Source organism: Erpetoichthys calabaricus, chromosome 6, assembly GCF_900747795.2.
Source record: "Erpetoichthys calabaricus chromosome 6, fErpCal1.3, whole genome shotgun sequence".
NCBI classification, from domain to species: domain Eukaryota; kingdom Metazoa; phylum Chordata; class Cladistia; order Polypteriformes; family Polypteridae; genus Erpetoichthys; species Erpetoichthys calabaricus.
In genome coordinates this window covers 214825153-214851720 of record NC_041399.2, presented here as the reverse complement: position 1 = coordinate 214851720, position 26568 = coordinate 214825153, and the positions used below count along the sequence as shown (strand labels likewise).

Here is a 26568-nt window from a genome sequence, read left to right as displayed (position 1 = left end):
AGATATTTATTTTTCAAGGACCAGAATGTAGTTTAAGTTAATTTGTTTTGGTTTCAATCGACGTATTTTTCATATTTTCGATTCTTGTTTTCTTTTTTTCACATCTTTGCGCCCCCCCCCACAGATTGAGAACCACTGCATTAAAGTATGTATGTTACATTTTACAGATAAATTGTTAATTTCATTTAAGTAATGAATACTGTTAATAATTACATACAGTGCATCCGGAAAGTATTCCCAGCGCTTCATCACTTTTTCCACATTTTGTTATGTTACAGCCTTATTCCAAATGGATTAAATTAATTTTTTTTCCTCAGAATTCTGAACACAACACCCTATAATGAGAATGTGAAAAAAGTTTACTTGAGGATTTTGCAAATTTATTAAAAATAAAAAAACTGAGAAATCCCATGTCCATAAGTATTCACAGCCTTTGCCATGAAGCTCCAAATTGAGCTCAGGTGCCTCCTGTTTCCCCTGATCATCCTTGAGATGTTTCTGCAGCTTCATTGGAGTCCACCTGTGGTAAATTCAGTTGGTTGGACCTGATTTGGAAAGGCACACACCTGTCTATAGAAGGTCCCACAGTTGACAGTTCATGTCAGAGCACAAACCAAGCATGAAGTCAAAGGAATTGTCTGTAGACCTCTGAGACAGGATTGTCTCGAGGCACAAATCTGAGGAAGGTTACAGAAACATTTCTGCTGCTTTGAAGGTCCCAATGAGCACAGTGGCCTCCATCATCCATAAGTGGAAGAAGTTCGAAACCACCAGGACTCTTCCTAGAGCTGGCCGGCGATCTAAACTGAGCGATCGGGAGAGAAGGGCCTTAGTCAGGGAGGTGACCAAGAACCCGATGGTCACTCTGTCAGAGCTCCAGAGGTCCTCTGTGGAGAGAGGAGAACCTTCAAGAAGGACAACCATCTCTGCAGCAATGTACCAATCAGGCCTGTATGGTACAGTGGCCAGACGGAAGCCACTCCTTAGTAAAAGGCACATGGCAGCCCGCCTGGAGTTTGCCAAAAGGCACCTGAAGGACTCGGAGACCATGAGAAAGAAAATTCTCTGGTCTGATGAGACAAAGATTGAACTCTTTGGTGTGAATGCCAGGCGTCACGTTTGGAGGAAACCAGGCACCGCTCATCACCAGGCCAATACCATCCCTACAGTGAAGCATGGTGGTGGCAGCATCATGCTGTGGGACTGGGAGAGTAGTCAGGATAAAGGGAAAGATGACTGCAGCAATGTACAGAGACATCCTGGATGAAAACCTGCTCCAGAGCGCTCTTGACCTCAGACTGGGGCGACGGTTCATCTTTCAGCAGGACAATGACCCTAAGCGCAAAGCCAAGATATCAAAGTAGTGGCTTCAGGACAACTCTGTGAATGTCCTTGAGTGGCCCAGCCAGAGCCCAGACTTGAATCCGATTGAACATCTCTGGAGAGATCTTAAAATGGCTGTGCAACCAACCTGATGGAGCTTGAGAGGTGCTGCAAAGAGGAATGGACGAAACTGGCCAAGGATAGGTGTGCCAAGCTTGTGGCATCATATTCAACAAGACTTGAGGCTGGAATTGCTGCCAAAGGGGCATCGACAAAGTATTGAGCAAAGGCTGTGAATACTTATGGGCATGGGATTTCTCAGATTTTTTATTTTTAATAAATTTGCAAAAACCTCAAGTAAACTTTTTTCACGTTGTCATTATGGGGTGTTGTGTGCAGAATTCTGAGGAAAAAAATGAATTGAATCCATTTTGGAATAAGGCTGTAACATAACAAAATGTGGAGAAAGTGATGACGCGCTGGGAATACTTTCTGGATGCACTGTACATGTGGGTGACACGGTGGCAGAGTGGTAGCACTGCTGTCTTGCAGGGAGTCACGTTGCTGGTATTCCCTGCCTGGAGTTTCCATGTTTTCCTGCTGGGTTTCCACAGTGGGCTCCGGTTTCCTTCCAAAGATATGCAGATTTGGTGACACTAAAATGACACCAGTGTGTGTATGTTAGTGCTTGTTTTCACCTTGCGATGAGCTGATGTCCCGTCCAGGGATTGTTTGTGCCTCATTCCCAATGCTTGCTGGAATGGACACATCCCTGGATTGATGCATTTAATCATTAAACATCCTTTTCAGAGATATTGCGGTAAGGTGTCCTCGGAATTTAATGGCTGTTCCAGGCAATTCACAACACAGCAAAGTTGAAGCTGTTCTCACCGTGATGATATCTCACACTGCCACCTGGTGGATTCTTCCAGATTTACGTAAAATACTAGCGCAAGTATAAACAGGACAACGCTTGTGTAGCAGGAGCGTCAGCTGGAGCAGGCGTCGCGTCGAGTGAAGTATAAACCTGGCCTTACAGAGACACAGAGATCAGTTAGCAAATGTGAGTGAACCTTACGGAATGAAACTCAACACGGCAAAGACTAAGATGGCAATAGTGAGTAAAAAAAAGGACTCAAAGGACATGATAACATTCCATATCGAATACACACACTGCTACAAAGAGTGCAGTCATTTACTTATCTGAATGCTGTGCTTAAGGAAAGATGGGATCACATTCATAAAGTAAAAACTCATTAAAAAGGTATTCACTGCATTCAGCTGTTTTAAGACTGATACCCTGTAGTAGGAGTCCGAATGTAGGAATCCCAGTCAGAGTGTTGAGATCTGGCCGAGACCATTTGAATGCAGCATTTAGCCAAGTTAGTTTTTTTTTTTTTTAGTTTGTCATAACATGATATACAGTCATATGAAAAAGTTTGGGACCCCCTCTCAGCCTGCATAATAATCGACTCTCCTTTCAACAATAAAGATATCAGTGGTCTGTCTTTCATTTCCTAGGAGTACTGCGGTGTTTTCCGAACAAATATTTTTAGTGAAGCACTATTTAGTCGTATGAAATTAAATCAAATGTGAAAAACTGGCTGTGCACAAATGTGGGTCCCTTGTCATTGTGCTGATTTGAATGCCTGTCACTGCTCAATGCTGATTGGTTGAATGAGCTCGTTAAGCCTTGAACTTCATAGACCGGTGTGTCCCATCAGGAGATATAAAGGTATTTAAGGTGGTCAATTACAAGTTGTGCTTCCTTCCCTTTGACTCTCCTCTGAAGAGTGACAGCATGGGATTCTCAAAGCAACTCTCCAAAGATCTGAAGACAAAGATTGTTGAGTCTTCTGGGTTAGGGGAAGGCTACAAAAAGTCATCTCAGAGGTTTAAACTGTCAGTCAACTGTAAGGAATGGAATCAGGAAATGGAAGGCCACAGGCACAGTTGCTGTTAAACCAGCAGGTCTGGCAGGCCAAGAAAAATACAGGAGCGGCATATGAGCAGGATTGTGAGAATGGTGACAGACAACCCACAGATCACCTCCAAAGACCTGCAAGAACATCTTGCTGGAGTTGGTGTATCTGTACATCGTCCTACAATTCAGCGCAATTTGCACAAAGAACATCTGTATGGCAGGGTGATGAGAAAGAAGCCCTTTCTGCACTCACGCCACAAACAGAGTCGCTTGTTGTATGCCAATGCTCATTTAGACAAGCCAGATTAATTTGGGAACAAAGTGCTTTGGACTGATGAGACACAAATGGAGTTATTTGGTCAGAACAAAAAGCACTTTGCATGGCGGAAGAAGAACACCGCATTCCAAGAAAAACACCTGCTGTCAAATTTGGTGGAGGTTCCATCATGCTGTGGGCTGTGTGGCCAGTTCAGGAACTGGGGCCCTTGTTAATGTTGAGGGTCAGATAAATTCAACCCAATATCAACAAATTCTTCAGGATAATGTTCAAGCATCAGTCACAAAGTTGAAGTTACTTATGCAGGGGTTGGATATTCCACCAAGACAATGACCCAAAATACAGTTGGAAATCTACAAAGGCATTCATGCAGAGGGAGAAGTACAATGTTCTGGAATGGCCATCACAGTCCCCTGACTTGAATATCATCGACAATCTATGGGATGATTTGAAGCAGGCTGTCCATCAAATTGAACTGAACTGGAGAGATTTGGTATGAAGAATCGTGAACAAGACCTCCATCCAGAATCAGACACTCATCAGAGGCTATAGGAGGACAGCGTCTAGAGGACAAAAGGAGGCTCAACTAAGTATTGATGTCATATCTCTGTTGTGGTGCCCACATTTATGCACCTGTCTAATTTTGTTATGATGCATATTTCATATTTTCTGTTAATCCAATAAACTTAATGTCACTGCTGAAATCCTACTGTGTCCATAAGGCATGTCAGATATTAAAAGGAAGTTCAGCCAATGAGAAACAAAAATCCAAAGAATTAAGAGGGGTTCCCAAACTTTTTCATATGACTGCATTATCTCTTAATTTACTGAGCTTTTCCAAAAGGCCATATGGCTGTCTGTCTGTCAGTTGTGTCTCTATATTTACAATATAAGCACCGATAGGTGAGGTAGCCACCTCGGGGACACACAGGGGGTCAGTGGTGAGAAGTGGGTTAGTCATGTGAGTTTTTATATAGTGCCAATCATCGAGAACACTGTCAAAAGGCACTTGCAAGTTTAGTCTGTTCGATCAGAGCACAGAAGGATGTACTGTAGAACCACACAAGAAGTCAATGGTGGGGATTGAAAGGGTAACCTTGAACTTTTATTTAGAGTCCTCAGTGCTGAGCACCTCTACAGGTGTAGTCCTCTTGGTTCATACATTTCTAGAGTGTTAAAGTAACTTCATCATAATTGGTAACCCTGTGATTTTTAGATTGTACTTTTCACAATGAATTATCTTCCCAAGCTCTTTTGTAGACAGCAGTATTTGACACTTCTTCACTACCAGCACTTAGCGGCTCCATCAAGATCGCTCGCTCCTGGGAGTCCGTGGTGGGGATTTTGCCGGCACCTTTGTGTTTTACAGTCCAATGCCATGGCTGCTAGGTCTCTTGTCTGGCTTCACGTTCCTCCGCCTGATTAAAACTTCTACTCCCAACTAAGAAAGAACTGGGCTTTCATAATACAAAATGGATGCTAATTAATGGATGGTTAAGAAAAATAAATAAATAAAAAATATTTTGTTTAAAAAAAAAAAAACAAAAAAACAAAGTACTCACTGAGCTGCATTAAAGTCGTAAAAACACACCATTCATTATGCACCTCTATCTACAGCCGATATAAAATAAGTTAATGTGAAAAGTAAGCCTTTGGATTTTTGGTCTGATTTCCCTTAAATTTGTAGTATTAGGGCACAATAAAAACCAGTCTTTAAAAAAAAAAAAAGAAAATTAAAAATGAGTTAAACACTGCAATTAAACAAGAAACAAAGCTTTCCAGGCAGACTTCCGGTTCCATGAGTACCATGTAGCACCCAGAGTTATTGTGGTGCCCCTATTAAACCGGACCACCTCTGAAAAATGTGGAAAATGGCGAATTTATATCATTTATATTCTGTGTATATTTTAGAATAGCACTATACATACAATGAAGAGGAACTCTGGCCACAGACGTCCACTCCTTCTTTTCGCAGTCCCTGGGTAATGTCATTGTCATCATCACCATTCTTCTCCCTTTTTTTTAATTGGTCAGAGCATTTCCTGCCTTGCTAAGCTCTATCCAATCAACATTTCAGGGCGGGTGGAGAAACAAAGCCTGCCACAGAGCAGCTGCCACTCCAAACATTTCAGCGCAGCTGTCCTCTTGCCTCACCGCCGGGTACCATCGGCTCTCCCAAGTCCAGCAAAAAACACGCCCATGTGCCATTGCCAAGACACCAATGGAAAGAAACAGAAGGTGGCACACAAAGAAAAGGGAAGTGGGCTCCTTCCAGTAGACGACAAAGACACAGACAGACAAGATTCTGGCCGTACGATTCACAAGCCTGCTTAATACGGAGCAGGAGGAGGACATGTCGACGATGAGGACAGAAAAGGCTCTGAAGCTGCTGCGCCCTGCATGGTCGGTTTATTACTGTGGCAGCAGTTTCTGCTTAGTTTCATAAACTTGAAAAAAAAAGAAAGGCAATTGAGAAGACGTCTGGCCTCACTGTAGACCTGGGCACCTATGACAATCCCAGCCCTGAGGTTCTTCTGTGAAAAATCATGAAGCCAAGAAGGAAATCCCCTCTAAGGTCTGTGAAACCTGCGAAAAAAGGCAGACAAACAATAGAGTCAGTGCCCGGGACACACAAACGGACGCCTGAGAAAGGAATGAGGCACAAATGCAGAATTTATTAATAGGAATAGAAATCAGCATAGAAAGTGCCACTGGCACAGAGATGTCACCAGAAAGTCTTTAGGCCCCTTCACATTTCTCACATTTTCTTATGTTGCAGCTTTGTACTAAAATCTTTTATATTCATTTTCCCATCATCAACCAACACTCTTCTTCTTCTTCTTTCAGCTGCTCCCGTTAGGGGTTGCCACAGCGGATCATCTTCTTCCATATCGTCCTGTCCTTGTCATCTTGTTCTGTCACCCCCATCACCTGCATGTCCTCTCTCACCACATCCATAAACCTTCTCTTAAGCCTTCCTCTTCTCCTCTTACCTGGCAGCTCTATCCTTAGAACCCTTCACCCATTATACCCCTCATGTCTCCTCTGCACATGTCCAAACCAACACAATCTCGCCTCTCTGAGTTTGTCCCCCAACCATCCCACCTGAGCTGACCCTCTAATGTCCTCATTTCTAATCCTGTCCATCCTCATCATACCCAATGCAAATCTTAGCATCTTTAACTCTGCCACCTCCAGCTCTGTCTCCTGTGCCACCGTCTCCAGTCCATATAACATTGCTGGTCTCACTACCGTCCTGTAGACCTTCCCTGTCACTATTGCTGATACCCATCTGTCACCAATCACTCCTGACACTCTTCTCTACCCACTCCACCCTGCCTGCACTCTCTTCTTCACCTCTCTTCCATAATCCCCATTACTCCCAAGTATTTAAACTCATCCACCTTCACCAACTATACTCCCCTCATCCTCACCATTCCACTGACCTCCCTCTCATTCACACACATGTATTCTGTCTTGGTGGTCCTACTGACCTTCATTCCACTCCTCTCCTCCTCTCATCTCCACTTCTCCAGGTTCTCCCCAACCTGCAGATCACAATGTCATCAGCAAACATCACAGTCCATGGGGATTCCTGTCTAATCTCGTCTGTCAGCCTGTCCATCACCATTGACAATAAGAAAGGGCTCAGAGCCGATCCCTGATGTAATCTCACCTCCGTCACTCCTACCGCAGTAGGAACTGGGAGACTAGACAGGCTTGATAGCAAAGTACAGGAATATCTTGAATGAAAACCTGCTCCAGAGTGCTCTGGAACTCAAACTGACACAGAGATTCACCTTCCAACAGGACAAAGCAAAGCAAATATTGGAGTGGATTAGGGACAACTCTGTGAACATCCTCGAATGCCTCAGCCAGAGCTGGGAATTGAACTCATTCGAAGATCTCTGGAGAGACCTGAAAATAACTCTGCATAGATGGTCTCCATCCAACCTGACAGAGCTTGAGAGGATCTGTAGAGAAGAACAACAGAAAATCCCCAAATACAGATGTATGAAGCTTACTGTATCACATCAAACCAAAGAAGACTCCATGCTGGAGTTACTGCTATAGGGGCTTCAAGAAAGTACTGATTACACTCTCTTGTGTCAACGGGATACTTCAGTTTTTTTATTTTTAAATAAATTCACAAAAACGTTGATGTGAAAGGTCCCTGGGTATCCACCCATCAGCCATGGTTCAAATGTGACCCAGTTAGCTCACACATCTGTGCTTCCGAAAGGTGAAGATGGAGGTGGCACTTGCCCTCTTGAGCACTGCGTTGTTGGTTACCTTGTCTCTCCAAGTGATACTGAATATACCCCTCAACCTTGGGCAGTGTGCATGGATGGAGTAGAGCTGCTGTTATTCTCCAAGTCTCACTGGCATACGGCAATATGCTCAACACACAGATGATATACATCTGGACTTTGGTGCTCTCCATCAGCTTGCTTTTGGCCCATACCCTCTTGGTCGGCCTTCAAAAGGCTGTACAACGTAACTCCTTTCTTGCTCTCAGGTCATAGGTTGTCCAAGATTGTTGAGCCCAGGTAGATGAACTCATGGATGACTTCCAGCTTGTAGTCGATGATACTGTTGGAAGGGTTAACATTGACATCTTGGCCCATTACCTGGGTCTTCTTCAGGGTGATGGTGAGGCCATACTCCTTGCAGGCTTCTGCAAAGTGGCTCATGAGTGCTTGTATTTCCTGCTGAATGTGAGTGGCGACCTCTACATTAGTTTAAAGCCTCGACAGTGTGAAGACGTTGCAGTCTGATCTTGTATGGAAATATACAGTCATATGAAAAAGTTTGGGACCCCCTCTCAGCCTGCATAATAATTGACTCTCCTTTCAACAACAAAGATAACAGTGGTATGTCCTTCATTTACTAGGAACATCCGAGTACTGTAGTGTTTTCTGAACAAAGATTTTTAGTGACGCAGTATTTAGTTGTATGAAATTAAATCAAATATGAAAAACTGTCTGTGCACAAATGTGGGTCCCCTTGTCATTGTGCTGATTTGAATGCCTGTCACTGCTCAATGCTGATTGGTTGATGAGCTCGTTAAGCCTTGAACTTCATAGACAGGTGTGTCCACTCATGAGATATAAAGGGATTTAAGGTGGTCAGTTACAAGTTGTGCTTCCTTCCCTTTGACTCTCCTCTGATGAGTGACAGCATGGGATCCTCAAAGCAACTCTCCAAAGATCTGAACACAAAGATTGTTCAGTCTCCTGGTTTAGGGGAAGGCTACAAAAAGCCATCTCAGATGTTTAAACTGTCAGTTTCAACTGTAAGGAATGGAATCAGGAAATGGAAGGCCACAGGCACAGTTGCTGTTAAACCAGCAGGTCTGGCAGGCCAAGAAAAATACAGGAGCAGCATATGAACAGGATTGTGAGAATGGTGACAGACAACCCGCAGATCACCTCCAAAGACCTGCAAGAACATCTTGGTGCAGATGGTGTATCTTTACATCGCTCTACAATTCAGCGCCTCTGTATGGCAGGGTGATGAGAAAGAAGCCCTTTCTGCACTCACACCACAAACAGAGTCGCTTGTTGTATGCCAATGCTCATTTAGACAAGACAGGTTCATTTTGGAACAAAGTGCTTTGGACTGATGAGACACAAATGGAGTTATGTGGTCAGAACAAAAAGCGCTTTGCATGGCGGAAGAAGAACACCGCATTCCAAGAAAAACACCTGCTACCTACTGTCAAATTTCGTGGAGGTTCCATCATTCTGTGGGGCTGTGTGGCCAGTTCAGGGACTGGGGCCCTTGTTAAAGTCGAGGTTTCAGATGCATTTAACCCGATATCAACAAATTCTTAAGGATAATGTTCAAGCATCAGTCACAAAGTTGAAGTTATGCAGGGGTTGGATATTCCAACAAGACAATGACCCAAAACACAGTTGGAAATCTACAAAGGCATTCATGCAGAGGGAGAAGTACAATGTTCTGGAATGGCCGTCACAGTCCCCTGACTTGAATATCATCGATAATCTATGGGATGATTTGAAGCAGGCTGTCCATCAAATTGAACTGAGCTGGAGAGATTTGGTATGAAGAATGGTGAACAAGACCTCCATACAGAATCAGGACACTCATCAGAGGCTATAGGAGGACAGCGTCTAGAGGACAAAAGGAGGCTCAACTAAGTATTGATGTCATATCTCTGTTGGGGTGCCCACATTTATGCACCTGTCTAATTTTGTGATGATGCATATTGCATATTTTCTATTAATCCAATAAACTTAATGTCACTGCTGAAATCCTACTGTGTCCATAAGGCATGTCAGATATTAAAAGGAAGTTCAGCCAATGAGAAACAAAAATCCAAAGAATTCAGAGGGGTTCACAAACTTTTTCATATGACTGTAGTAGATGCCTTCTGTGGCCTCTCCAAAGCAGGTCAAATACATAAAGAAATAAGTAACATAACACATTTCTTGAAGGATTGATTATCTATGCTAACATATGATTGTGTTTTTATTTATTCTCATGTCACAATACGTTTATTTATTTTAAGTTGTTTGAAATATTCCATGTGTGAAGCCCAGGTGCGTACAAGCTGCCCTAACCAGGCTGGACACACGTTTCACTACACAGCATGAGGTTTTCTTTACAGTCGGGGAGCGTTTTTCTCTGCTCTCCACAGCAGCACAATAGCCCCAGCACAGTAAAACGCAGTCCCCCCTCCCTCAGCCATTCCTTCCACCTCACGAGCTTCGTCCACTTCCTCCCGACTCAGGCCATTGAGTGGTGGTGACTGGCTCATATTATAGGGCACCTGGGAGGACTCCAGGTTCCTAATGAACTGCTTCTGGCAGCATTTGCAGGTGTGGCGGAAGTGCTACCAAATAGGGCCCTACAAACGTCCAGGTGCCCACCTGGTGGTGGCCTTGAGCCCCAGCAGGGTTGAGCTTCCATGTTCATTACCCGTGGCCCCTCTGGAAGCCAGGGGGGGCTGCCCTCTGTTAGTCAGGGGAAGAAACGGTCGAGAAAATACTCTCTCCACCCAGTAAGGTAAGGGCCCTGGCCGTCCGCCACACTCCATATTATCTCTGGTGGTAAAAGTCACCGTGTGACACACTATCTGCCATCCTTCAGGTTACTTGAAGGGAAATTCTCAGCCGCATGACGTAAAGCTAAACCACAAACAACGCATTTTCCTTTCAAAATCTCTTGACGGCTGCCACTTCCTCTCCGCTGAACCCTTGTTCCCTGTCCACGCCTGCAAATGGAAATGAGAGCTAAAAAGGCCATTTGGGATTCTGCTTACCTTGTGAGATGCCGACTTGACTCATGAACCTCCATTTCAGTGCTTTTAAATTCATTTAGCTCTTTTCGGATTGCTGCCTGCAAAAAAAGAGACAGGAAGAAGGAGTCAACGTGCGGGCAGTGGCATCATCTCTGAAGCCCGTCAGGCTGTGACGTCATCTTGACGGTCTGAGACTTCTCAATTCTAATTCAGTGAAAACAGTGAAATGCCACCAGTGCCGTTGTTCCGTTTTTTGGCCCTGAGATTGCAACAGGCACGCCGGGCTTGTTTGTGGTCTTTTGCAGCAAATAAACGTCAAGACAGAACAACCCCCCCACTCCCCCTTAAAGGTGGATGGTTTGATATTTGGAATTTAAATTTAGAGTTTGAAGTAGACACAATGGGTGGCGTTGCTGCCTCATGGATCCTACAAGCTGGGTTTGAATTGTCCATGTGAAGTTTGCACATTCCCTCTTTGTCTTTGTGGAGTTTGCTCTTTGTGGTAGGCTTTTCCTCCCACATCTCCAAGACATGAAGATTAAGTTATTAAATAAAGTACGATCTATTTGTCCTAAAGAGAAATTTAGCCTTTTACATATAAAAACACAAACGCCTGATGAGCCCAAATGAGGGCAAAACATGTGTCGTGTACTCTTTGCATTATTTGACAGTAAACTATGAAACATACTGAATACACAGTACTGTGCAAAAGTTTTAGGCAGGTGTGAAAAAATGCTGGAAACAAAGAATACTTTCAAAAATGGACGTGTTAATCATTTATATTCATCAATCAACAAAATGCAGTGAATGAACAAAAGAGAAATCGAAATCAAATCAATATTTGGTGTGACCACCCTTTGCCTTCAAAACAGCATCAGTTCTTCTAGGTACACTTGCACACAGTTTTTGAAGGAACTCGGCTGGTAGGTTGTTACAAACATCTTGGAGAACTAACCCCAGATCTTCTGTGGATGTCGGCTTCCTCAGATCCTTCTGTCTCTTCATGTAATCCCAGACACACTCGATGATGTTGAGATCAGGGCTCTGTGGGGGCCATACCATCACTTCCAGGACTACTTCTTCTTCTTTACGCTGAAGATAGTTCTTAATGACTTTGGCTGTATGTTTGGGGTCATTGTCCTGCTGCAGAATAAATTTGGGGCCAATCATACGCCTCCCTGATTGTATTGCATGATGGATAAGTATCTGCCTGTATTTCTCAGCATTGAGAACACCATTAATCCTGACCAAATCTCCAACTCCAATTGCAGAAATGCAGCCCCAAACGTTCAAGGAACCTCCACCATGCTTCACTGTTGCCTGCAGACACTCATTATTGTACCGCTCTCCAGCCCTTCGACGAACAAACTGCCTTCTGCTACAGCCAAATATTTCAAATTTTGACTCATCAGTCCAGAGCACCTGCTGCCATTTTTCTGCACCCCAGTTCCTATGTTTTCATGCATACTTGAGTCGCTTGGCCTTGTTCCCACGTCGGAGGTATGGCTTTTTGGCTGCAACTCTTCCATGAAGACCACTTCTGGCCAGACTTCTCCGGACAGTAGATGGGTGTACCTGGGTCCCATTGGTTTCTGCCAGTTCTGAGCTGATGGCACTGCTGGACATCTTCCGATTTCGAAGGGTAATAAGCTTGATGTGTCTTTCATCTGCTGCACTAAGTTTCCTTGGCTGACCACTGCATCTACGATCCTCAACGTTGCCCATTTCTTTGTGCTTCTTCACAAGAGCTTGAACAGCACATCTTGAAACCCCAGTCTGCTTTGAAATCTTTGTCTGGGAGAGACCTTGCTGATGCAGTAGAACTACCTTGTGTCTTGTTGCTGTGCTCAGTCTTGCTACGACATGAAACTGTCTTCACAACCTCACCTTGGTAGCAGAGTTTGGCTGTTCCTCACCCAGTTTGAAGCTGTTTCTGTTTCAGTTAATGACTGTGTTTCAACCTACGTGTGACATTGATGATCATTAGCACCTGTTTGGTAGAATTGGTTGATCAGACACCTGACTAGAATCCTACAAAATCCCTGACTTTGTGCAAGTGGACCTGTAAGAATTGATGCTGGTTTGAAGGCAAAAGGTAGGAACACCAAATATTGATTTGATTTAGATTTTACTTTTGTTCGCTCACTTTGCATTTTGTAAATTGATAACAATAAACAATCATTATTTATATTTCTGAAAGCATTCTTTGTTTACAGCATTTTTCACACCTGCCTAAAACTTTTGCACAGTACTGTATATTATATATATATTCTTGCAAGGCTTCATTTACTTGAATTGCTGCAGATCATCTGTAGGTTGTAACCTGTTAGTTGTTCCCTGAAGAAGGCTCATCTCTGTCTCTCTCTATATTTATATTATATATATATATATATATATATATATATATATATATATATATATATATATATATATATAAATATATATATATATATACAGTGGTGTGAAAAACTATTTGCCCCCTTCCTGATTTCTTATTCTTTTGCATGTTTGTCACACAAAATGTTTCTGATCATCAAACACATTTAACCATTAGTCAAATATAACACAAGTAAACACAAAATGCAGTTTGTAAATGGTGGTTTTTATTATTTAGGGAGAAAAAAAAATCCAAATCTACATGGCCCTGTGTGAAAAAGTAATTGCCCCCTGAACCCAATAACTGGTTGGGCCACCCTTAGCAGCAATAACTGCAATCAAGCGTTTGCGATAACTTGCAATGAGTCTTTTACAGCGCTCTGGAGGAATTTTGGCCCACTCATCTTTGCAAAATTGTTGTAATTCAGCTTTATTTGAGGGTTTTCTAGCATGAACCGCCTTTTTAAGGTCATGCCATAGCATCTCAATTGGATTCAGGTCAGGACTTTGACTAGGCCACTCCAAAGTCTTCATTTTGTTTTTCTTCAGCCATTCAGAGGTGGATTTGCTGGTGTGTTTTGGGTCATTGTCCTGTTGCAGCACCCAAGATCGCTTCAGCTTGAGTTGACGAACAGATGGCCGGACATTCTCCTTCAGGATTTTTTGGTAGACAGTAGAATTCATGGTTCCATCTATCACAGCAAGCCTTCCAGGTCCTGAAGCAGCAAAACAACCCCAGACCATCACACTACCACCACCATATTTTACTGAAATGCTGTGTTCCTTTTACGCCAGATGTAACGGGACATTTGCCTTCCAAAAAGTTCAACTTTTGTCTCATCAGTCCACAAGGTATTTTCCCAAAAGTCTTGGCAATCATTGAGATGTTTCTTAGCAAAATTGAGACGAGCCCTAATGTTCTTTTTGCTTAACAGTGGTTTGCGTCTTGGAAATCTGCCATGCAGGCCATTTTTGCCCAGTCTCTTTCTTATGGTGGAGTCGTGAACACTGACCTTAATTGAGGCAAGTGAGGCCTGCAGTTCTTTAGACGTTGTCCTGGGGTCTTTTGTGACCTCTCGGATGAGTCGTCTCTGCGCTCTTGGGGTAATTTTGGTCGGCCGGCCACTCCTGGGAAGGTTCACCACTGTTCCATGTTTTTGCCATTTGTGGATAATGGCTCTCACTGTGGTTCGCTGGAGTCCCAAAGCTTTAGAAATGGCTTTATAACCTTTACCAGACTGATAGATCTCAATTACTTCTGTTCTCATTTGTTCCTGAATTTCTTTGGATCTTGGCATGATGTCTAGCTTTTGAGGTGCTTTTGGTCTACTTCTCTGTGTCAGGCAGCTCCTATTTAAGTGATTTCTTGATTGAAACAGGTGTGGCAGTAATCAGGCCTGGGGGTGGCTACGGAAATTGAACTCAGGTGTGATACACCACAGTTAGGTTATTTTTTAACAAGGGGGCAATTACTTTTTCACACAGGGCCATGTAGGTTTGGATTTTTTTTCTCCCTAAATAATAAAAAACATCATTTAAAAACTGCATTTTGTGTTTACTTGTGTTATATTTGACTAATGGTTAAATGTGTTTGATGATCAGAAACATTTTGTGTGACAAACATGCAAAAGAATAAGAAATCAGGAAGGGGGCAAATAATTTTTCACACCACTGTATATATATATATATATATATATATATATATATAAGAGAGAGAGAGAGAGAGAGAGAGAGATGGGCCTTCTTCAGGGAACAACTAACAGGTTACAACCTACAGATGATCTGCAGCAATTCAAGTAAATGAAGCCTTGCAAGATGAAGCAAACAATTTGCACAGGTGTCCCAACTTCTGTTGATTACTTAAAAACTTTCTGTCTGTCTTAAAGCAGAGTTGGAACAGACTGTGTTACTACACCCTTTGAAGTACAACTTGTACGATATTCCAATTAACAAATGAAATGAGACAGAGCATCATTAGAAGCGTAGACCTTTCATTTAGTGAGACTGAAGAAAAAGAAATCAAAGTGTTAGTGAGTCCAGTGGTGTCCTATGCAAGCCAAAAGCAATTGGAAACTGGGAGAAACTCAGATAGGAAGAGACCCGGCAGACTCTACATCACAACCCAACCAGAAGACAAGTTTCTGAGGGTCACCAACTTGCACGATGCGCACTCGCAGCACAACAGGCTCATTTTTAAAAAATTTCTTTACACGATTCATCAGCAGAGGGTGAAAAATACAACAACATATTCTTTCCCTGTCTGTGTTTGCTTCATCAGATCAGAAGGAAGTCTGGAGTGTCTGTGGCAGTTCAAGAGCCAAACAGAAACATGGGAGGGGTGGCAAAAAATTAGGCAAGAATCACAAGCTGGCGCGGTGGCACATGGCTAAGATGCTACCCTCACGTTCGTGTCTGACCCTGACAGCTCAAGTGTCTCATTAGTGGAGGAAGCCAAGCACAGAGGAGTGAACGGCGTCAGAAGCGGAACCAGCCTGTGCGAGACCTTGACGCCCACAGCTGTCACCCACATGCTTTGCATGCTGGGAAATTTCCTAAAGTCTGCAGGCTGGTGAAGGTCATCACATTGTATAAAAAAAAAAAGCTCAATATGCATCAATGGTAAATATTGGGAGGAATTATTAAGGAGTATATCAAGCAGCACATGTTCAGAGCAGGAGGGTTTTAGCAAAGAGTCAGCATGGGAACCCACAAGGGAGCTCGAGTTGGACTAATATGCTGGAATTTTCTGAGGAAGCAATAAAAGCAGATGATCAGGGAGGTGCAGATGATGTGATTTATCTGGATTTTCTGAAGGCATTCGATAAGGTCCAACATGGCAGGTGGGCATTCAAGGCATGGTCTGTAGGTGGCAACAAAATTGGCTCAAACAAAGGAAGCAAAGGGTTATGGTGAGGGGAGCCTTTTCAGAATTAGCGGTTATTAGAAGCTGTGTCCAGCAGGGGTCTTTTTATTAATAATAACAATAAAAAAAAAAAAAGTGGCCCACCACCACCACCAACACGACTCTACTATTCGGGAGCATTTCCCTGACGAAAGGGTTATTAGCAGGGGTTAATGGCCACCACGATTGCCTGACTTAACAACGTGCGACGGTTTCTTGAGGGGTCATTGAAAAGGGCTGTTGTGTATGCGACAGATCCGCGGACTGTAAATGAACTGAAGTTGAACGTTGAAAATGCGATACAGAGAATCGATTCCATGGCATTGCGAAGAGCGTTCGTGAACACATTGAAGTGGGCACAGAGATGTAGGGGCGCACAAGGAGATCACTTTCGACATCTTCTGTAAATGTGAGTACCAAATTTGATTATTCACCACGTAATGGAGGTGGGCCATGAGCGATCCGGAAAAGAATATCAATAATCAATAAGCGGTTCAACACTACAGATGATATCAAACTTGTTGGAAGAGCAGATAATGGAGAATCGGTGACAGTGTTACAGGGGGACTTTTATTTTTTTGTTCTTCATTTATTTGGCCTTATACAATTTCTTGTATTAGGAATTTGTTCTTTATTTCGCATACCCCTTGGGGTCAGAGCGCAGGGTCAGCCATTGTACAGCGCCCCTGGAGCAATTACAGGTTAAGGGTCTTGTTCAAGGGCCCAGCAGTGGCAGTGACGTGGATTCAAACTGGCAACCTTCGGGATACCAGCGCAGATCCTTAGCCTCAGAGCCACCACTCCGCCCTTGGACAGCCTACGGGCACGGGCAGCTTTTGTGGATGATGAAACTGAACCCTTGTGTTTCGAAATATTCTGTATGGGAGACGGCTTAAGGGCACTGGTGTTAGTAAATACCCGCCGAACCAGGGGGTGACACTGTGCCTTCTCTCTTTCTTCCTCTGCAGAATGGAAGACTGACGGCCGTTCCACCATTGACGTCACTCCCGTTACCCACCCCTTCCTGCACAGAACCCAGTTGTGCCATTCTGAGTCCGTTGAATTCCGAGCTTACAGTCTGAAATGCTTATTTTTTTCCGTTATACAGAGTCAACAGGGAGGTACCCCAATACTTTTGACACTCTTTGTGTACTCCCCTTGTCCTATTAGGGTCAAAAATGACCCACCTTCAACACATCCCTTTAAGAAAAGCCTCCTACCTCAATTTTAATCTTCAAATCAGTTTTATATGCTTATTAAGAGCTTGGTGAATAATGCTTTCTCAGTAAAGACGGGGCTGTCCTTATTCAGCCTGCATTACTACTCACTTGTACTACAGAACGCACTAATTGAGGTTTTATTATTATATTTGCTGTTGTTGGTTGTACTATTGGGGCGGCACGGTGGTGCAGTGCGTAGCGCTGCTGCCTTGCAGTTAGGAGATACCCGGGTTCGCTTCCCGGGTCTTCCCTGCGTGGAGTTTGTATGTTCTCGCCATGTCTGCGTGGGTTTCTTCCCACAGTCCAAAGACATGCAGGTTAGGTGCATTGGCGATTCTAAATTGTCCCTAGCTTGGTGTGCTTGGTGTGTGTGCCTAATTTTCCTGTTTTTTAGTGTACGCATTCTTTTACACTCAAATCCATGCAATCCAATGCATTTTATTACTATAAATCCTTTTGTTAAGGTGGACTAGCTGTGCTACCCATCTAAGACAATGTCAATGTTGACCTCAGCATTAACGGTTACAGAACACCATCCATTGGTATATTATTTGTAATGCATGTAATAATAAAATGAAGTTCATTTGTCATTCCAACAGATGGTGCATCACAAACATTTGTAGTAATAAAATGACAAATGCTGCGGTGGGCTGGCACCCTGCCTGGGGTTTGTTTCCTGCCTTGTGCCCTGTGTTGGCTGGGATTGGCTCCAGCAGACCCCCGTGACCCTGTAGTTAGGATATAGCAGGTTGGATAATGGATGGATGGTTTTACTATTGCAATTGTTTTTGTTATCATACCATTCCTTCAGGAAAGCGGGGTATTGATGTGTCCAGCAGCTTTCATAGCATTAGGACCCCCATTACCTATAACCCATTCCATGCAAGAAAATAGTGCTCTCCCATGAGAAAAACTTTGATACATCATGTGAAATGGTGTGTGTGGCGTACTGTTTGTCACTGTGTGCTACATGCGAGGACATTATGGGTCAGTGGCAGTGTAGCTAAGATAGATCAAAACCAGACTACATAGTACATTAGAGCAATCTGAACGAGAGCAGGCCGTTCAGTCCAACAAAGCTCGCCAGTCCTGTCCACTTATTTCTTCTAAACTAACATCCAGTCGAGTTTTGAAAGTCCCTAACGTCTTGCTGTCCACCACACTACTCGGTCGCTTATTCCAAGTGTTCGTTGTTCTTTGTGTTGAGAAAAACGTCCCAATGTTTGTGTGAAATTTCCCCTTCACAAGTTTCCAATGGTGTGCCCGTGTTCTCAATGAACTCATCTTAAAGTCACCGTCTCGACCCACTGGACTGATTCCCTTCATCATTGTAAACACTTCAGTCAGGTCTCCTCTTCATCTCCTGTAAAGGCTCAGCTCTTTGAATCTTTCTTCTTAACTCAACCCCTGTAGTCCTGAATCAGCCTTGTCACTCTTCTCTGGACCTTTCTCTAGTGCGGTTATGTACTTTTTGTAGTCTGGAGACCCAAACTGCACACAGGACTCCAGATGAGGCCTCACCAGTGTGTTATGAAGACTTGAGCAGAACCTCCTGTGACTTGTACTCCACACATCAAGGCGCTATATAACCTGACATTCTGTTAGCCTTCTTAATGGCTTGTCGGGAAGTCGATAGCTTAGAGTCCACTACGACTCCTAACTCCTTCTCATAAGGTGGACTCTCGATTTTCCATCTGCTACAAAAAGGACATAGCAGCACTAGAGAAAGTCCAGAGAAGAGCGACTTAGCGAATTCAGGGGCTACAGGGGATGAGTTATGAGGAAAGAATAAAAGAGCTGAGCCCATCGCTTGCATTAAGTTTAGGTCTTGTTAGGACTGAAAACACAATGGGAGGTCAGATAATTGAAAGTACGCCCTATGAGAAGGACTTAGGAGTCATAGTGGACTCAACACTATCAACTGACAGACAGTGTTCAGAAGCCATTAAGAAGGAGTATGTCAGGTTATATAGCGCCTTGATGTGTGCAGTACAAGTCACAGGAGGTTCTGCTCAGGCTTTATAACACACTGGTGAGGCCTCATCTGGAGTCCTGGGTGCAGTTTGGGTCTACAAAAAGGACATAACAGCACTAGAGAAGGTCCAGAGAAGAGCGACTAGGCTGATTCCAGGGCTACAGGGGATGAGTTATGAGGAAAGATTAAAAGAGCTGAGCCTTCACAGTTTAAGCTAAAGAAAATTAAATGGACACCTGACTGAAGTGTTCAAAATTATGAAGGGAATGAGTCCAGTGGATTGAGACGGTGACTTTAAAATGAGTCCATCAAGAACATGGGGACACTGTTGGAAACTTGTGAAGGGGAAATTTCACAAAAACATTAGGAAGATTTTTTTTCACACAGAGAACCACAGACACTTGGAATAAGCAACCAAGTAGTGTGGTAGGCAGAAGGACTTTAGGGACTTTCAAAAATCAACTTGAAGATGGAGAATTAAGTGGACATGACTGGTGAGCTTTATTGGACTCAATGGCCTCTTCTCGTCTGATTTGTTCTAATGGTCTCCTCTTGTATGTCAAATTTCTTATGCTCTTTGCACAGCGACTGGGTGATGGGATGCACTTCCCACTTCCAATGATATTGTTTGTACCGTTTGATATCACGTTGTCTTAGACTTTGGTGGTCTGCTCTTTTAGTCTTCATTATCACTGCGAGGTCACAGCCCAGCTAATGACTCCTACACAGAGAGATTTTTATATGCAGAGAATGTGACCTTTACTGTAATTGCTCACTGGTGGAAGCTAATTACTCTGCTGAGAGGCGAATGTGTCTTCTTTAGAAAATTTTGCCTATTTAAGCTTTTCAACCTAATGCAAGGTTGAAGTTTTTTCAGTTTTTATTTTTTTTTACAAAATGTACTTTTGATATTAATTACTTTGGCTTTAAAAAACTCAACTGTTTAGTTTGGTTTGTCAATAAAACATGTGTATTGTCATGAAGGGACTGACATCCCGGCTGAGATGGACCCTGTTACCTCGCCTCCAGTATAATGGATGGTCTGGAAGAGAGGCAAAGAATTACACATCTCAGCCAGGATGCCTGCATGGTAGTAGAAACAGATGGACTGGCACCCTGGCAGGGGTGGACTAAACACACTTACCCAGCTATGAGGACAGTAAATGGATGGACTGTGTGAATGGTGGAGCATCCCAATTAGAATGGTTGATGTTCTCTTGCCTGACCACATGGGGTCAATCTGTCCTGGGATTCTAATATAATGGATGGTCCAGAAGAGAGGCAAGGTATTAAACGTCACAGCCAGGATGGTAGGTGCATGGTAGTAGAAACAGATGGACTGGCATCCTGGCAGGGGTGGACTAAACACACTTATACCCGGTGTCACACGCGTGCGATATGGAGGCAGCTAAAGAGCCTGAATAATGGTAATTCCATGCCAGACCAGGGGCCGGCGAGGTGCACTGCCTTTCCTTCTCAATCCCTTGCAGACCATCCACGGGAAATCCCGCAGGGTTCCGGGCCCTCTGATGACGTCACTTCCTATTCTGGGCCCTCTGATGATGTCACTTCTGGTTTCGAGCTCTCTGATGATGTCACTTCCTGTTTTTCTGGGCCCTCTGATGATGTCACTTCCAGTTTTAGGCCCTCTGATGACGTCACTTCCTGTTCTGGGCCCTCTGACCATGTCACTTCCTGTTATGGGCACTCTGATGACATCACTTCCGTTTTTTTTCTGGGCCCTCTGATGACATCACGTCCTGTTCTGGGCCCTCTGATGACGTCACTTCCTGTTATGGGCCCTCTGATGACATCATTTCCGGTTGTTCTGGGCCCTCTGATGACGTCACGTCCTGGTCTGGGCCCTCTGATGACGTCACTTCCTGTTAAGGCCCTCTGATGACGTCACTTCCGGTTGTTCTGGGCCCTCTAATGACGTCACGTCCTGTTCTGGGCCCTCTGATGATGTCACATCCTGTTCTGGGCCCTCTGATGATGTCACTTCCTGTCTCTGCAAATAAAGCCGCCATCTTTGACAACCTTCCTCAGTTCGGTTTTGGACTCGAACCTGTAAACAATTCCCTATGACTTACCCAATTGCAGCCAGGGAGTATTATACGGGTGGCTGCCCCCAACCTTTCATGATGTCTTGGGCTCGTTCTTGTGACAACGGCTATGAGGACAGTAAATGGATGGACTGTTTGAATGGTGGAGCCTCCCAGTTAGAATGGTTGATGTTCTCTTGCCTGACCAGATGGAGTCAGTCTGTCCTGGGATTCTAATATAATGGAGGGTCTAGAAGAGAGAGAGGCAGGGTGGTCGATGACTGGGCCAGGAAGATTGGTGAGATGGGCTTCCGGTGGTAAGAACAGATGAACTGCCATCATGATGGAGGGGAATGGAACTACCTTATCTGGGCAGCATGCCAGTACAGGGAAGTGCCACATTTCAAACATTTCATTCTACAATAATGCTGCAAGATAAAATCAATTTCATTACGACACAAGAAAGGGGATACCAAGTAGATTTTGTTCACTGTGTTTTAAAAATGATGTCTTCAAGGTGGTGGCCATCATTAACGATACGCTCTTTGAGACGATTTCTGAATGCTCACATGACTCGTTCCGCCATTTCATGGCAAATAGTGTCCTTGAGAGCTTCGAGGTTTTGAGGTCGGTGTGTGTAACCCTTCGACTTGAGGTAGAAATCACACGGAGCGAGATCAGGCAAACATGAAGGCCACCCGACATCGCCGCGCAGGGAGATCAGCTTCTCCAGAAACATCTCCTGCAAAACTTGCATGGATCTCCGTGCAGGCCGTATGAGCTGTCGCTCCATCCTGTTGACATCAGGCATCCACCTCATCCATTAAGTTCTCCAGCATTTCAGTGTAACGTTCTGAAGTGACGGTGACTGTTGCTCCCGCTCCACCTACAATGCCAAATTCTGCAACGGCGCCCCAAACTGTAACACGTGCGCTCACCGTGTGGGGGTCTCTGATGAAGTTCATGAACGTTGGTTTCAGTCCAACAACGAAAGTTTTGGTTATTTACACAACCATTCAAATGGAAATGTGTCTCGTGGCTGACGTCACATGACGATGGCATCTCGATGAACGGTTTGCAGAATGTTGCCACACAACCCTCTGCCTCTCACAGTCTCTCTCAGTGAGTTGCCACCATTGTGTATGGATGGAAATGAAGGTCCTCGTGCGAAAATCAAAAACATGTTGGAAATGCCTGAGGCAGAAGTGCACTGAACGTCTAGCAGACTGCAAAATGGATGCCCTTACAGCTTGGATGTATTCAGGCATTTGTACAGTCCGAGGGTGGGACGGCCTGGAGATTTTCTGTTCAATTTTGGACCCGTCTGTCTAAATTTAGCCACCCACTGAAGAATTGGAATGTCACCGTAAGGAGGAATGCTGAAGAGCCTTCGGAAAGAGCATTGCATAGTGGTGATGGAGTCCTTGTTTTTGGAAGAACGCTTTGAAAGCATAGCATGGTGCACACCGGACCAAGGCATGTGGCCCACTGAAAACTACAAGTGATCGTCTATTAAAGGACCCCCAACCCACTCATCTGCCTCTACCTTGAGAAATGTGGCACTTCATTTTGGCTCACCCTGTACAACAAATGGATTGTATGACTGATAGAGCATTTTGACTGGCATGGTCGGCATTCCCTTTGCCAGTCAGGGGGACAAATCAAGTGAGGGGCACAGGGTGACTGGTTAGTGAACCCCCATTTGGATACCTGTGGGGCAGCATGCAAGCTGTGGTCCACAGGTCTACCTTGTTGGGCTCCATGGGTGCCGCCAGGTGCAGAGCAGTTGGGAGGAGGTTCCCCTCTCCCAACATTGTTCTGACTGGCCCATTGAGAGCTTCATGAAAACAATGGTTTGGCACTGGAAGTACTCCCAGGTCAGAATTAAAAGGGAGCGCCCTCCAAATTAGCCAGGGTATCCGAGTCAGGCGAGGAGGAGGACAAAGCTCTCTTGGGAGGAGCAGATGAGAGAGAAGAAATTTGAATTTTTTTACTTAAAATAAAACATCCGTTGAACCCAGGACTGGTGTCGGAGTAGTTGTGTCTGGGATTTGCGGGCCTATGATGCCCACCCTACAGTAGAGACCTCAATATATATAGTGGGTATAGAAAAGAATCCCCCCCCTTTGAAATATTTCCATTTTTTTGCTTTACAGCCTTAAATGAAGACACACACAAACTAATATTTCTTCCCAGCTTTACTTACTCAATGCAATCTACAACATCCAAGTGATAGAAATCACAGCTACAGTTCAGAAGAATTATAAAAAAAATCAAAAACAAGAAATCCTGAGATTAATAAAGGACCCCCCCCCCCCCCCCCCCCCCCCCTAAACTCCATCTGGTGTCAGTGCCCACCATTTCCATTGCGGTTACTGGCTTCCTCCCACCTGTGATCAGTTGTAATGAGTGTGATTAGTGAAGCTGTTCCTGGTCCATTCATTCCCTTGCTTGGCAGTGCCACTGACAGCACACAACTGACTATGGGGGGCAAACCACTTTAAGAAGATCTCAGGGATAGAGTTGTGGACAGACATAAGGCAGGAGATGGAGACCAAAACATCTCAAAGGCTTTATCAATCCCAAGGAGCTCAGTAAAGTCCATCATAAAGAAGTGTTTGGTACGACTAGGACCCTCCAAACTGGATGGAAGAGCAAGGAGGAAACTGGTATGAGAGGTTACCGAGAGGACAACGGCCACTTTGAAGGAGTTACAGGATTTGATGGCACAGACTGGTCATTAATAGTGTGCATGTGACAACAATTTCACAAGCTCTCCACCATTGTGGCTTGTTCGGGAGGGTCGCACTTCTCAAGAAAGGCCACATTAAGGCTCGTTTGAACTTTCCCACAATGCACCTTGAAGATTCTGATGCCAAGTGGAGAAAGGTCTTATGGTCAGATGAGACCAAAATCAAACTATTTGGCCTCAACAATAAACGGTACACCAATGCAGCTCACCATCCACAACACACCATACCTACAGTAAAGCATGGAGGGGGCAGCATCCTGTTGTGGGGGCCCTGGGGGATCTCGTTAGGGTCAAAGGAAAAATGGAGGGGGCAAAAATACCATCAAATTCTTGAGGAAAACCTGCTACCCTCTGCCAGAAACTTGAAGATGGGCAGAATGTTCACCTGTCAACATGACAACGACCCAAAGCACAAAGCAAAATGGACCACCCAATGGCTGAAGGAGAAAAAAGTGAATGTCCTGGTGTGGCCAATCAGAGCCCAGACCAAAATCACAGTGAAAATCTGTGGAAATAAGATCTGAAGATAGCAGACCACCAATGCTTACCATCCAATGTGTCTGAACTTGAAGAGTTAAACTGCACAGAAGAGTGGGGGGCAAATATCACACAATCTAGGTGTGCAAAGCTGATAGAGAAGAACCACCACAGACTCAAGGCTGCCATTAAAGCAAAAGGGGGGTCAACAAAATGACATTGTCATGGGGGGGGGTCCTTTATTAATCTCAGGATTTCCTGTTTTTGATTTTTTATAATTCTTCTGAACTGTAGCTGTGATTTCTTTCACTTGGATGTTAGAGGTGGCATTGAGTAAGTAAAGCTGGGAAGAAATATCAGTGTGTGTGATTACATTTAAGGCTGTAAAGCAAAAAAAATGGGAATATTTCAAAGGGGGGGATTCTTTTCTACACCCACTATATCTTTTTCGAAATCCAAAAAAATGGGGACGACTTTTGAGGTGGTTGAATACTTTGGCCAAGGCCCCGTATGTGTCTATCATATGACATCCATTTCAGTTTCTCTGATACAAATGGCCGACTTGCCATACTTTCCCCCTGTCTCGAGTCCACCTTGGCACTCCCCATTTGTGTCCTACCACACGCTGTACCCGCATGGTATCCACTGCAGCACACTCCTTCTGCCTGTGTTGTGCCCACACCAACCTTATCTCACCCCGTCCATGCCCACGCAGACACAATCCGATGCCCAGGTCTCTCTTACTTTGTCAGCCGCTGTGAGCCGCGTCCATGGCTTGTCTGCCCGTCTGTCGTAGTCCTGTGCGTCCGCCACCTCTACGTAGTCACTAAAGCGAATCAGGATCTTCGCTTCGCGCAGTTCCTCCACGGTCGGCCGTTGGCTGAGCTGATGAAGGAGAAAAGCACACAGATAACAAGGAGAGAAAGCAAACGGCACACAGACGGGAGGCAGGCTGGGCACAAAGCGTGACCCACCCATGCCATCATTTCAACTTGCAGTGGATTCAGAAAGTCTTCAGAGCCTCCATTTTTTCAGATTTGGTTATGTTGCTGCCTTGTGCTAAAATCGTTTAAATTTCTTTTTTCCCCCCCGATATCAAACAACACTCGACACCCCAGAATGACAACCTAAAACAGAAAATTTGGATATTTTTGTAAACTTATTAAAAATACATAGTTGGAGACGATGGCACTGACCAGAAAGTAGGAGACAGAGCTGGAGGTGGCACAGTTAAAGATTGGCATTGGGTGTGACGAGGATGGACAGGATTAGAAATGAGGACTTTAGAGGGTCAGCTCAGGGTGGCAGACAAAGTCAGAGAGGTGAGATGGCATTGGTTTGGACATGTGCCGAGGAGAGATGAGGGGTATACTGGGAGAAGGGTTCTATGGATAGAGCTGCCAGGGAAGAGGAAGGCCTAAGAGAAGGTTTATGGATGTGGTGAGAGAGGACATGCAGGTGACGGGTGTGACAGAGCAAGATGACGATGACAGGAAGACTTTGGAAAGATTTGTGGTGACCCCTAATGGGAGCAGGCGAAAGAAGAAGAAGAAATAATTGAAATATCCCATTGACACACATTTTTGGACCCTTTGCTAGGACACCTGACATGTGGCTCAAGTGCATCCCATTCTATTGCTTATTGTGGAGATGTTTCCACACCTTGTTTGGAATCCACCAGTGGTCAATTCAGTTGAGAGGACCGATGAGGAAAGTCACACATCTGTCTATAGAAGGTCCTCCACATAAGCAAAAACCAAAGCGTGAGGCCAAATGAAAGAGCTTAGAGACGGCATTGTGTCAAGGCCCAGATCTGAGGAGGCTTACTGAAGAGAGGTCCTCAAGAGCACACACATTTACAGCTCTTTCTAGAGCGGGCTGCCCGGCCAAACTGAGCAGTAGTTGAAGAAGATCCTTGGTAAGATGGATGACGAAGAACCTGACGGTCAACTCTGGCTGGCCTCCTCTGTGGAGAGGGGAGAAATTTCCGGAAAGACGACTCTCACTGCAGCACTACACTAACCTGGGCT

General features: G+C 44.4%; 1 protein-coding gene across 7 annotated transcripts in view; it reads right to left on the bottom strand.

Annotated features, from left to right (window-relative positions):
- Nucleotides 1–4603: 4603 nt before the first annotated feature.
- The window catches only part of LOC114644571 (phosphatase and actin regulator 1-like), a 269029-nt gene continuing 247064 nt past the window's right edge, over nt 4604–26568 (bottom strand). For all 7 annotated transcript variants that reach the window (XM_051928987.1, XM_051928983.1, XM_051928986.1 and 4 more), the window contains 3 exons: nt 25283–25423; nt 10813–10889; nt 4604–6110 (listed from right to left, as the gene is read on the bottom strand). In XM_051928987.1, coding sequence (XP_051784947.1) covers nt 6095–6110; nt 10813–10889; nt 25283–25423 — 234 coding nt within the window. In that variant the 3' untranslated portion in view covers nt 4604–6094. The remainder of the gene's footprint in view (nt 6111–10812; nt 10890–25282; nt 25424–26568) is intronic.